This window comes from Gymnoscopelus microlampas (genome assembly GCF_963454915.1).
Source record: "Gymnoscopelus microlampas genome assembly, chromosome: 16".
In the NCBI taxonomy this organism is placed as follows: Eukaryota; Metazoa; Chordata; class Actinopteri; order Myctophiformes; family Myctophidae; genus Gymnoscopelus; species Gymnoscopelus microlampas.
In genome coordinates, this window is record NC_139953.1 from 16268643 (window position 1) to 16282644 (window position 14002).

Genomic DNA, 14002 nt, shown 5'->3' on the forward strand with positions numbered 1-14002 from the left:
TGAAAACAGTTGCAGATACCGCAAATTTTGACCAAAATATCACATTTTGTATTCTTTTTCAAGGAATAAAATGCAAAGAAATATGACACATAAGTCTACTGTTAAAGGTGCACTATGTAATATTCGTCTTCTACCCCGAATTTGAACCCGACATTTCTTTTACCATTGAGCTAATAGAGCCGGCCTGCTTGCTCAGGAAATAAATTGAATCTTGAAAATTTGTGTCAGATCCTGTGTCTAGGTGACCTTTGACATGATCAAAATGTCTCAATAGAAGAGCAGGGAGACCAAATACAACCACCTCAATTGAATAAAAAAAATGTTTTTGTATAAAATTACATTTTAATTCATTAAAAAAAGGTTATATAGTGCCGCTTTAAGCCCGTAACATCATAAACATCACAATGTTGGGTGATAAGGGACATGGTGCTATAGCAGTCCCAGAGCAGTGGTTCTCAAACATTTTTGTGTCAAGGACCCCTAAATTGATATGCATTTGGCCACGTACCCCCATTTGAAAACAATTGGTCCAGGGACCCCCAGAAGAGAAGATTTGTCACCTGACAATCTCAAAGACACATTCTTTTCACCTGTGCGAAATATTCTCTTCCGCTGCTACAACTTGAACCTCCTTTTTCTTTTCTTTTCCCTTTATTTATTCAGGGAAGCCCATTGAGAGCAAACTCTCTTTTTCAAGGACGCCCTGATAACAGCATATTAAACACATACATAATGAAGAACAATAACAGTAATGTGTAGTAATCACATTACAACGTCACAGATGCGAATAAATTTAGTGTTACATGAAACAGGTGCAGTCACTATGTACAGTAGTGTGTCCTCAAGAAGCACCCTAAATGTCTCTATTGAGACTGAAACGCACCGGATTCAGAGTCCTGAAGTTTGTTCCATTTGTGTGGAGCATAATAAATGTCAGCAGACTTTCCTTGTTCACTGCTCTTAAGTGGACTGGTGTGTGTGTGTTTAACTGTGTGTCTAACTGTGTGTGTTTGTGAACGTGTTGAATGTCCAGTAACCTTTGGTTCTAAAAGGGAGGATAGGTACAAAGGAAACTTTCCACACAAGGCCTTGTAAATAAATAAGGGGAAACGCAAGTTGCATTTCGACGTGTTAAGAGCAATTTTCCCTATTCATCATACAACAAAGTGTATTAAGGCAGGGGTCTTCAACGTTTTCAGGCCAAGCTGAGAGAGAGATGAAGCAGGAACCACCTCTATATTCTATAAAATTGTGTTTCAGATTATACTTTTTTTTAAACTTGGTCTGCTCTTTATTCCCTCTACACTTCTGTGCCAAAAATAGCCGATCTACAAGCCCACAACGCCTCGCACGGCTATTTTTGGCTAACGTTCTCCTCAGAAAAGGGATGCTAGGGTTTAAGTGTTTAAGGTAAAAAGAAAAATCATATCACACAAAGATTTGTAACTTTAGTAACTCTGAGGACCCCCTAGGGGTCCCGGACCCTCTGTTGAAGACCCCTGTATTAGGGCATACGTGGTTATCAACCAGCTTTCCACAATAGCTTTGCGGCAGTGACTGGAGGATAAGTTCTCATGGTATATTTCACTTCATAAGATTAAATATTTTCAACTTGAAAACCTGAAACATGAAGCCATCCAGACGCATGAAATGAAGAACAAGGATATTCTGATCTGCCTTGGTCAACCCTTTACAGGGCAGATCCTGATGGCCTGTAGAGCCTTTCTGATCAAACAACATTATGAACCATTATTGTTTGATGTGCATAAAACCTAACTCCCCACATATTCAGAATTCATCTTACCTTTATTATTAATGTAAAATCATTGACTCATTCTCTCTTAGGTTGCATTTTAAATTATTGACTTATTCTATGCTTACAGTATTAGTATTATTATTATCATACAGTATTATTAGTATAGTATTATTATTCTTATACAGTATTATTGTAATTGGCAGCCTATATATAATAAGACATAAAAACAATGGTGTTTTTTTTACTGGGCGATCACGGCAGCCTTGGAAAAAAAATACTACAGTAAGAGATCAATAACAAAACAACAAGGGACTGCAATAGAATAACATAGTTCTTTACAGTTAACCCATTAAGGCCTGAAGCCGATTCTCCTAAATCCCAACAGTTTTCTGAAAAACGTATGTTTCTATATCAGTGGTGCTCAATCTTTTTCATGTCAAGGACCCCCAACATTATATGTATTTGGCCGTGGACCCCCATCTCAAAATATTTTGTTCCAGGGACCCCCAGAAGCAAAGATTTGAGTCAAAAATGTTCGCTTTAAAAATATATATATTCAAAGATTTGCACACACGAATTTGCACACATGAAAATAGCCAAAGTGTAAAATAATGCTTTTTTTTAGCTCAATCCTAAAAATGACACAGATGCGTTCCAGGTCTTAAATGGGTTAAATACAAGGTATCAGCTGGAATCGTGTCTGTGTAACACAGTTCCTTGTACTGACTGACCTCTCGCTAACGAGTTGGTCCGGCTAACACTCACACACTTTGACAACAGAAGACAGCCTTTGGACTGGACTGGACTGGAGGAGGAAGAGAAGCTTCCGTTCTCCCTCGTGGAGGAGATGAGGTGTTCCTCACGGGCATCAATAACACCGAAAAGGTCAATAACCCTGTGGGGGAGGTCTTTTTCTTCCAGTGCACTATAGTGTATAGAGTTGAAAAGATCCGTCCGTCTCTCTCTCTCTCTCTCTCTCTCTCTCTCTCTGTGTGTTCATGTGAGAAAACCTCCGGCAAGCACCAACACACTCAATCATCATGTCATTTCTATCAGTGGTGGAAAAAGTATACTCAAATGCTTTACTTAAGTAGAAGTATCAATACTGCAATGTAGAAGTACTCCGTTACAAGTAAAAGTCCGGGATTCAAAATGTACTTGAGTAAAAGTATAAAAGTATTGGTATCAAAATGTACTTAATGTACCAAAAGTAAAAGCACAAAAATGTTTGAAAATAGCAGATCTATAAGTTCACAACGCGTCGTGTGTGTTGTGAGCTTGTAGATAGGCTATTTTCAAATAGCCTAGGTATAAAATAGGGCTAAAGTGGTTAATGTATGCTTTGTAATATCATAATTTATATCTGAAAAGTAACTAGTAACTAAAGTTTTCAACAATTGCAGTGGAATAAAAGTACAATATTTACCTCTGAGATGTAGTGGAGTAGAGGTAAAAGTATTGGAAATACTCAAGTAAAGTACAAATACCTCAAAATTGTTAAGTAGTACAGTACAGTACTTAAGTAAATGTTACTTTCCACCACTGATTTCTATATTTGAGAAGTAGAGTGATCCTACCGACCGACCGACCTAAGGCAGAGAGGATCATAGGGAGTGCACTGCCCTCCCACACTCCTTTATGTCTATTATTCCAAAGCAGTTCCAGGTAAAAGTCAAAAACTAAATCTTGGCAGGACACAAGCCACCCAGCAGAATGTGCTATTATTCCAACCGGTGATGTCAGGATGAAGATACCTCCTCCTACACAAGGTTTTAACAGGTCATTAAACCTGGGAGAGCATCGGTGGCCATTTTATACTTGGGCAATTCAAAAATAGCAGATCTACAAGCTCATACTGTAGCTCATGAGCTTGTATACAATTTGTGCAATTTTTTGAATATATATATATTTTTTTTAAAGACAAAATGTATAACTAAAATCTTTGCTTCTCGGGGGTTTCCCTGGAACAAAATATTTTGGGATGGGGGGTTCGCGGCCAAATGCATATAATTTGGGGTGGTCCTTGACATGAATAAGTTTGGACGATCGACCATAATGGATGTACATTTTCTGTGACCAGTTGAAAAGGTAAAAAAAACAACTAAAATCGCTGGCAGAGGGCAAACGCAGCCAGAAATAAGTCTGGCAGTGAATGAGTTAATGGGTTTAAAGGAGAGACACCGGAGACGATTCTACCCTCAAGGCCATTCGGACCTTGAACGACCGTTATGTGACAAATCAAAGGTTTGAATTGAAAAGGCTATTTTCGGTCCGCAACCAAGTAGAAATCAGGCATAAACAGTGTGATCATACGGAGGCCGTTCTTCTTCACTGTGATTCAAGTGCGTTTGGTGATGCCGCCCTGATGATGCTTAACCCATTAAGACCGGGAACTTTAGATTTCTTTGGCTATTCAAAAATAGCAGATATACAAGCTCATAGCGCGGCACCGAGTGCCGCGCTACGAGCTTGTAGATCTGCAATTTTTGAAAAATCGTGCAATTTTGTGCAAATCTTTCAAAATATATTTTTTTAAAGCAAGCATTTGTAACTCAAATCTTTGCTTCTGGGGGGTCCCTGGAACAAAACATTTTGAGATGGGGGGGGGTCCGCGGCCAAATACATATAATTCTGGGGGTCCTTGACATGAAAAAGCTTGAGCACCACTGATATTATAGCAACATAAGTGTTTCAGAAAACTGTCAGGATTTAGAAGACATTTGCAGAATCGTATGTCAGGACTTTAAAGGGTTAATGCTAGCGTTTCCTTCCTAGCCACTTCATTATCCTCGGCGCAGTACAGAGAGAGCTATTGTGCGGGTAATTGCCGTGCAGATCCTTGGATGATGGCCAGCCTAATTCTTTTATTCTTTTTTTTCATTAAAGTATTTGGGGGGGGGGGGGGAAGGAGACACGTAGACAATACATTGAAAATTCAGTGAACTATTATGCCGACTGCATTATGTATATAGGCCAGGGCAATGAATATGACCAACGAGAGCCAGACTGATATATTGGCCAATCAAATATTTATGTGAGTGTTTAATCTGCATTGAATTTTTTATGCATCTTTTTTTTTCAGGGGGGGGGGGGGAGGGGCGGTGGTATCTGGTCTGAGAGGACAGTCCAATACGAGAGGACACCACATCCATTCTAGTTTGGAAAAACCTAAATATGAGCAGATCTTTGGCACACATCTGTGCAGGAAAAGGTGTATTAATAAACGTACCCGTAGCTTTAAGTTTAATAATATCTTCTTGAATTTATTTAGCGCCTTTCAAAAAAAAAACAAGGATGCTTTACATCAGTGGTTTTTAACCAGTCGTGTTTTGCTAAATTAGACCTGCTGGTGGCGCTATAACAGGCCAATGTGAAAAGGGTGGCATTTCTTCCTCGGCCTAGTGGGAATGTTGGAATCGTAGCTTGCGATTTCACGGAAATCGCAAGATTTCATGATTTGAGGCATTTTGTTCAAAACGTAGCAACCCTGCAAACTTTGGAAGCCAACCTTAGCCAATGAGAATGGAATATGGGAAATCGGACAGATCCGTGTTGATCACATGACTATAGAGATACTGTGTACCGATTTGCATGACGTTTGGATAAAATCTGTAGGAGTAATATAAACATTTTTTTTGCACAGGTCTGCCTCCTGGTGGCGCTATAACAGGCCCATGTGAAAACTTTGGGGCAGAGGTTCTGAATTGGCATCCAGGGAGTGGGTGTGCACAGTTTCGCAGCGACCGGGCCAACGGTGCCGGAGATTAGCTGCTAACGGACGGACAGGACACACGGACAGACACACACACACACGGACGGACAGACAGGATGCAAAACATACTCTCTGGAGACAACAAGCTATTTGCCAAAAGCCTGTGTGTACACGTGTCTCTTCAGTCCAATGTTGGCGCCTGGCGAATATCCCTCGGGAGAGAGTTCCAGAAGAGTTTAGTTAATTTGTTGATAGAAATATCAGTGATCAGAGATGTTTGCCAAACCAATACCAGAACTGGGCATGGACATCATTTGGGGCTTCACTGTCAACATCATTCTTTTTGACAGAGTGTCTAACATCATCATCGAGGTGTCATTGCACTTACAGTATGTGATCAGTGCTGACAGGCATTCCTTTGAAAGGCCCTCGACTGCAGCAATTTATCATACTCAAAGCTCAAGTCGTATTCCCAGCAGTGGAAATAGTTTTTCTGCTTAATTTCAACCTGGCCTCCCTAATTTGGCTATTTTTGCTGTACGACAAAGTTTATAGTACTTAAAGGAGCACTTGACCCATTTTCATATATTTGGTCGTCACTCCTCCACTAATCCTTATTATAAGATGGCACCATTTCTGTCTACTCGCTCTGCATCGCAGTGAAAAATGTTCAAATTGTAAAACCGGAGTGCAAATGATGAGATAACAACTCCAGTTGTTATATATATAGGATCATTTGCACTCAGTCACACACAGGTTTCAGCCTACACAATCCATAAAATAATGGAACGGACTAGGGGATATGAGCCACTTCATATTAGACTCCATGACTGCATTATTCGTTTGTGAACGCTGGCCCATCTGCAGTACAGCACAGCAATTAGCACTGAGCATGGCATTAATCATCATTGTTTAGAATAAATTAAATAGATGCAATAACTTATGCAAACTAATAAGTTGCAACTACCAGCTGCAGTGCACAGATTAAAATTCACGGTTTATAATGGCTGAAGGTTTGAAGAGAGGAAATCCCAAGGGAGAAAAAAAATAAATAAAACCAAACGCATTCATTAATTCAATGAAAAACGAAAAAAGATTCTGAAGCTATTGATAAGGTCTATACAGGATGCAACTATCAATTATGTTTTTTTGAAGGACAATTTGTTGTGTAAGAGTTATGTGAGATACAAATATGGATGCTAGGGTTGAAGCTGTTAATAATCGGAGGCATGTATGGTACAAGATGATAGACCAGTAACCACTCAATCAATCAATTGATCATACAGTGGCACAAACTGACACGTTAAGTGTCATACCTTGGTTTCTGCTAGCCAGCAAGGAGGTTCTTTCACCAGTCCAGGTTTCTGGGAGATAGCCTGTACGAAAACACAAGAGAGAGGAGTTAGTGGTTTTAAGTTGGGTGGTTAATGTTTGAAAAATACTAGGGAGGACAAAGCGGTTTGACAAATAAAAGTTGAAATAGGTAATTGTCAGTGAGTACTATTATGATTATGTATGTAGTATGTACTTAGTACATACATACAGTATGACTTGAAGACGTACAAATTGTGAAAGAAGTGGGATGTGAAAGATAAGCAGACGGACACAAGTCAATAACACACTATCAAAGTCCTAATTGGTTTCACTGGGTTAAAGTGGTGTGTCCTGTGGCAGTGTGGCACACACAGAATGGCAATAATCATACTGTATATTTCAACTCAAGCACACATAGGCAAGGAAAAACACTAGCACAAAGAAACACACACACACAGGTTATGTGTCATCACAAATGAGCTAGGGGATTAGTCACCATCTTTCCCAGACAGTCCTGTCAGCATCAGCAACACAAACCACTTCTGACAACTCATACTGACACAGCTGCTGACACACACACACACACAAAATTGCACGCACGCACGCACGCATACACGCACGCATACACACAGGCAGAGACCAGACAAAAGAGACAAAAGCACACAAAAGATACACACAATATTAAATCACACCCCACAAATACATGCTGACACATACACCCACAGAGACAAAACTCAAATGTGAGACACACTGAGTCTGTCTCTCTCTCTCATACACACACACACACACACACACACACACACACACACACACACACACACACACACACACACACACACACACACACACACACACACACACACACACACACACACACACACACACAATGCCTCCTAAGTAGACCCTTGTGGTGTGTCGTTTGTATGCGTAATAGACTGAAGTGGAAGGTATTTTTTTTTCCCGGTGTGATTTCTGTCACCCGTCTCAGCAAATAACACTCTGCTGTTCTACAATTGTCTCAGAGGTGTCAAGTGACTTCTTTCCCCCAAAGCTGCCACTCAAAATCAAGTCCCAGCGATGTGCACTCCCAACTCCAATTACAACAATGAAGTTCTGTCACTCCAGCACCCACACCTCTGCGCACACACACACACACACACACACACACACACACACACACACACACACACACACACACACACTCACACACACACAACACCCATATTTAGAGAGCATACAACAGAGGGAAAAAGTGTTTGTGTGAGTATGTGTGTGTGTTTGTGTGAGTATGTGTGTGTCTGGGGGGGGGGGGGGGTGCAAAATGCCTGCATCACTCCCTCTTCCTCTCGTTCACAAATGATCAAAAGCCGCCATGCGGCATGGGCAAACAAAAGGGGTGGTGAAAGGGAAAAATGAGGGAGCGGGCTGGGAGTTAAAAACGCTGTCTGTGGGGTTGCAGCGAAAGCAACAGCACAGCATTCAACAGCACTGCCTGCCACGACTAATAGAAGAGAGAGAGAGACTGTGTGTGTGTGTGTGTGTGTGTGTGTGTGTGTGTGTGTGTGTGTGTGTGTGTGGCTGTTTGTTTGTGTATGTATTAGTTTCAAACCAGCTCCCACAGAGACAAAGGAAGGAGAGAAAGAGGCTGAAAAACAGACTACAGCAGAGATGATGATGAGAGGGAGTGTTGGACAGGAAGACCCTATAGTATCCCACCATTCCCTTGCGAAAAAAAACATCCTATGTACATGCAGGGATGCATTGCAAACACATTCAGGGGAAAAAGGAAAAGTGACAAGAAAAATGCAATTTATAGTTAGAGGGTTGAGGGGTATAATGGCCTGTGCCCACTCCCGGAGAACATTTTGAGAAAGAAGCATTTCTTTTCCTTGTTTGGTAAGAAAACAAAACACAACTCTGCTCTACTGTGCACCTCTGCAGTCGACGCCTGTGAGACGAAATACACCTATAGCCTTGTGTAGCCAGATATTGGGAGATCTCCTCCTACCGATCGTCTGAGGAAATCTAAATTCAATCTAGGGATTAGAACGGGGAAAAAAAACAGCGGTTGACAAACCTACGCCTATTGCATCAGAAACCAATCCTGGTACCATCCTCAACATGAAGGACTGCCCTAAAAAGGATTTGCATTGGTTCCTACATTGAATTTAGATCTCTCTCAAATCTGTATCTGTGATTCAAAATCTTCTGCACTGCATTTTCAACATAGACTGTAAAAAAGACATTGTTACGCCCATATACTCTACAGGCAGTAAACGAAGCTTATTTTTCAGCTATTTCAAATCTTTCTATATCGCGTCATATCCTAAGCAACCGCAAAATGAATGCTATTGGTTGGGACCACAGCGGGGGTGGGGAATGAATGCTATTGGTTGTGTAGCTTGTCAATCAAAGCATCACAAGGTAGCCACGCCCCTCCTAGAGCATACCCGTCTTTATCATCAAATGGGACCATAATTTACCAAAACATATCATGGTGATCGAAAGAAGACTTTAAACTAGCGACTGGAAGCATATAGCATTTACAGCATAACAATGTTTGTTAAGGTAATAAAATCAAGTCTAAAGTTTGGGAAAAAAACAGAGTTATTGCTTCTGACACCAGCATGGGTAAAACAACGAAACTACAGGCTATTCATATGAACTGTTACTTCCTATATCTTTTTACACTAATTCAAGGCCGGTCCCTTACAGTATGCGTGCGGCCTACTAGAGCAGAGCTAAGCAGTGATTCAATTCTCTCCCAACTTGCTACAAAAATCGCTCATGGCTCTGCATAGGTTACCATCTACTTTTACACCTTTCGTCGTACATTGCACGATGTACAGTTTATATTAAACTCTAGGCAGAAAAACAACGCTAGATGGCCCGAACATCTAGTAGACTCAATTTCAAAGGCGGATGCTGCTGGGCCCTTGATTTTGACACTCGATTTATCGCCTCCCCGAAACGTTCATCTCTCAATGATCACGCCCGTCCGACAAAAATGCCTTTGAAAGCCGCTTTATAACACCCCTCATATGGCGCATGTGAGGAGAGGGAGGGCTAACAGATGCCTAATGCACCCCTTAAAACCCCTTTCAACCTGCCGTTGCTAATTTGGAGCGTCTCTATTTTGGGTCCGTCGTTATAGGCCCATTAGTGTCTGGATGCGACGACACGCAAGCTTGTAGATTAGCTATTTGACGACACCGTCATTCAACAACATGTGAGGGCTTAAGTGGTTGACTATTAATTATTCTGCTCATTAGGCCAATCACTGGCTGAGTTTGACTTCTTTTCAATGAGACAGATTACAGATGGAGGTGAGAGGCGTTTTGTTGCCGGGACGCCTGGCTGGCTGGGCTGCAACGCTGCTGAAGTAGATTGGGAAATCCATGTGAATAGATAAGGGGCTGGCTGGCTTCATTAGCCCATAGCACTGCAGCAGAACCGCCTGTAGGGGTGTGTGTGTGTGTGTGTGTGTGTGTGCGTGTGTGTGTGTGTGTGCGCGCGCAAAATTGGTGGATTGGAACATTGTCCCCCCCAAGGACATGGGGTCCTTGGGGGGGGTTCATGGGGGTCCCCAGCAAAAGTAGTTAACATACAGTAGCATCACAATCATCTTAACCACTTCATCCATCCATTTATATATGTTGCCTATTCAAAAATAGCAGATCTACAAGCTCACAGTGCGTCACTTCGTGCCACGCTGAGAGCTTATACATCTGCTATTTTTGACGTTTTTTTGAAAAAATATCGACTATCTGGGGGTCCCTGGCGCAAAACATTTTCAGATGGGGGTCCGCGGCCAAATGTATATCATTTTGGAGGTCATTGACTTGACAAAGTTTGAGAACCTCTGGTTTAGAATACGCATAATACATAACTAATATCCAAATATTAGGGACACATATTAGACACCTTTATGTGCATTAAAATGGAGTTTGCACAGCAGTGTTGTTGTCACACTAAAAGTGAAGAGAAAACTTCTAGGAGATGGTAACGTTTCTTTAAATCAGGTGTTAAAGTTACTTTTCTGACACCAGTAGAGTGATCATCATGTCCTCCTCTGCTCTTGCATACACACACACACACACACACACACACACACACACAAGACACACTTCACCTCCTCTGCACCTTGGTCCTGATAAGAGACGACTTCTGCACATTCCGATCAACACAAGCTTTCATATTCAACTCGAGGCTTTTGATCGGGTGCAACCTTCACACAAGAAGAATGTAAGAGTGCAAGAAGAATATGCAAGATATGTACGCTCCGACGAAGGTCACGCAAGTGGAGAGCTTGAGAGATTTGTTCATATTTGTATTCATTTCCATTAACCTTCTGCACTTCCATTAAATGTAGCTGTGCCGTACGAGTCCTGCATTACTTGCTGAATCCACACATTGCTTCATTTGCACTGCAGTCATCTTGTGTACCCCAGAGATGATGGAGTGGTCACTGGTCAGGACCCTCCCCCCAAACAATCTAACCACACATCCCGTACTCTACCTCCGTCTGAGACACCGTCTTAACCCACTTAAAGGGATATTTCACTTTGAAACATGTTTGGTGTCATTTTAATGTCTACACTATAATGTTTTTTCACCTATAATGACATGCCCAAAATAGGGATGCCAGATTGAAAAGAGGTTAGCTAATAAAATGGGTCAGTGTGTTTGTAGAATAATAATCACACCCTGTGTGAAGGTAGCGGCGCCTTTGATACATTTTGTCATCGATATGTGTTTATAATGTGTTTATAGCCATGTGTCACGTGAAGCTTGACCAATCACTTTGTTGACGCACCTGACCAATCAGAACGTTGACGCACACGGACGAAGTCAGGTATAGAGCGGCTAGCGCCGCTAAAAATCACACCCAGTGTGAAGTGAGCGGTGCTATTTAAAAACAACAGTGGTCATCCCAGTGATGGATGCTCACTTAAAAAAAAAGTTTTTTTTTTTAATTGAGTGGTGATATTTATGAGTTATTAATTTCGTCATGCGTCTCGCTAGCCAATCACAGTACTGAGCAAAGGGTCTGAATACCAATCAGCCAATCACAGTACAGCGAAAGACACATTTTCATGACGGAAAGAAAAACTTTCGCTACGGATGGGTCCCAAACCCACTTATAGGAGCGGCTACACCGCTCAAAAATATATTATACTCATAAATATAAGCCTGTTGCATATTCCCCACGTTATTGTCGGGGGGGGCATAATTACCTGCAGTTTGTCCTCACTACCTCTGGCCAAGCTGCGGCAAGCCACGTCAAGCTCCTCCCCCACGGACGAAAGGAGAGCCTCTTGCTCCGCCCCCAGCCTCGACACCTTCTCCTCCAGCGCGGCACGCTCCGCCTCCGCGTCCCGCCTCCGCTCGTCACCCGTCACCTGGGGGAACGTATAGGATGCAGAGCGGTCAGAGAATAAGTGACTTTGACATCACCAAAGAGGAGCTTTTCTGATATTTGATAAGCTCAACTCAACCTTTATTTATATAGCACGGTGGTTCTGAACCAGTGGTCCGGGGACCACCAAGTGGTCCTTGAGAAGGTTTCGGGTGGTCCCCAGCTAAATGATGGAAGAGTTGGTAACCAAATGGACCCTTAGAGATCTTTAACTCTTGAGAGCGTAAAATGAAACCAAATGGACCCTTACGGGTCCATTTGGTTTCATTTTACGCTCTCAAGAGTTAAATTATTGTTAAACATCTGCAATACTTAATTTACAATAAGTCTACTTCTTGTTCAACTTTTGATCAACGTTTGCCTGTTATCTCTCCTCTATGGAACCACATCGATACAGCATGGAATTGTGGACAAAATCTCATTCAACTCTCACCCAAGAGACTCTCTGGGGTCTGAGAGTCTAAATCTCATCAAATGGTGGTCCGTGGCTCAAATGCCGAATAAATAATGGACCTTGATATGAAAAAGGTTGAAAAACACTGATAAAGCACATTTACAACAACCAAGGTCAAACCAAAGTGCTGAACAAGAAGTAAAAAAAAAAACAGGCAAACAGAGCAGAAGAAAAACAAATTAAAGCAAAACTAAATAATTAAAAAAGGAAAACAAACAAGTTATACAGATCACAAACGAGAATAAAACAAAAAAACAGCATATCAAAGTGTACAGCATCAAAGTACACACAGCAAGGGTATATATACATGGCCAAGCAGCATTAAAAGGCCAGGGAGAAAAAAGTGGGTCGTTTTTAATAAAGATTTTAAAACCCTCCAAGGACTGAGCAGAGCGGATGTGAAGAGGCAGCAGGGTGTTCCACAATCTGGGGCCCGGCCACCGCAAAGACAATCAGGAGCAACTGGGCAAGCCGACTTCTCAAGGGTCTGGATGGGATGTACGGCTGAATGAGCTCAGATAGGTATGGGGGGGGGGGGGGGGCAGCCCGTTTTGCAGTGGTGGAAAGTAACTAAGTACATTTGCTCAAGTACTGTACTTAAGTACAATTTTGAGGTATTTGTACTTTACTTGAGTATTTCCAATTTCCAATACTTTTACTTCTACTCCACTACATCTCAGAGGCAAATATTGTACTTTTACTCCACTACGATTATTTGAAAACTTTAGTTACTAGTTACTTTTCAGATATAAACTATGATATAATGAAACATACATTAACCACTTTAGCCCTATTTCATACATAGGCTATTTGAAAATAGCAGATCTACAAGCTCACAACGCGTCGCATCGCGACGCGTTGTGAGCTTGTAGATCGGCTATTTTCAAATATTTAGTACTTTTACTTTTGGTACTTTAAGTACATTTTGATGCCAATAGTTTTGTACTTTTACTCAAGTAAATTTTTAATTTTGGATTTTCACTTGTAACAGAGTATTTTTATATTGCAGTATTGGTACTTTTACTTAAGTAAAGAATTTGAGTACTTTTTCCACCACTGCCGTTTTGAGGTAAAAAAAGAAAAAGAAAAAAAAAGCTCAGACGTAGCAAAGAAAATTTGCTAATGAAACAAAACATTTTGAGATGGGGGTCCGCGGCCAAATACATATCTAAAAATGTTTTCTAAATCCTAACAGTATGTAGCTATAATCAGTGGTGCTCCAACTTTTCCATGTCTAGGACCACCAAAATGATATGTATTTCGCCGCGGCCCCCCCCCATCTCAAAATATGTTTTTCCAGGGACCCCCAGAAGCACAAAAAAATCGCTTTAAAACATACTACTAGAG

At 41.4% G+C, this 14002-nt stretch overlaps 1 protein-coding gene across 2 annotated transcripts in view; it reads right to left on the reverse strand.

Moving 5' to 3' along the window:
- cep128 (centrosomal protein 128) overlaps window positions 1-14002 on the reverse strand; it is an 86943-nt gene that overhangs the window by 16921 nt on the left and 56020 nt on the right. For both annotated transcript variants that reach the window (XM_084082400.1, XM_084082399.1), the window contains exons 18-19: window positions 12020-12184; window positions 6785-6844 (exon numbers count right to left, since the gene is read on the reverse strand). In XM_084082400.1, coding sequence (XP_083938526.1) covers window positions 6785-6844; window positions 12020-12184 — 225 coding nt within the window. The remainder of the gene's footprint in view (window positions 1-6784; window positions 6845-12019; window positions 12185-14002) is intronic.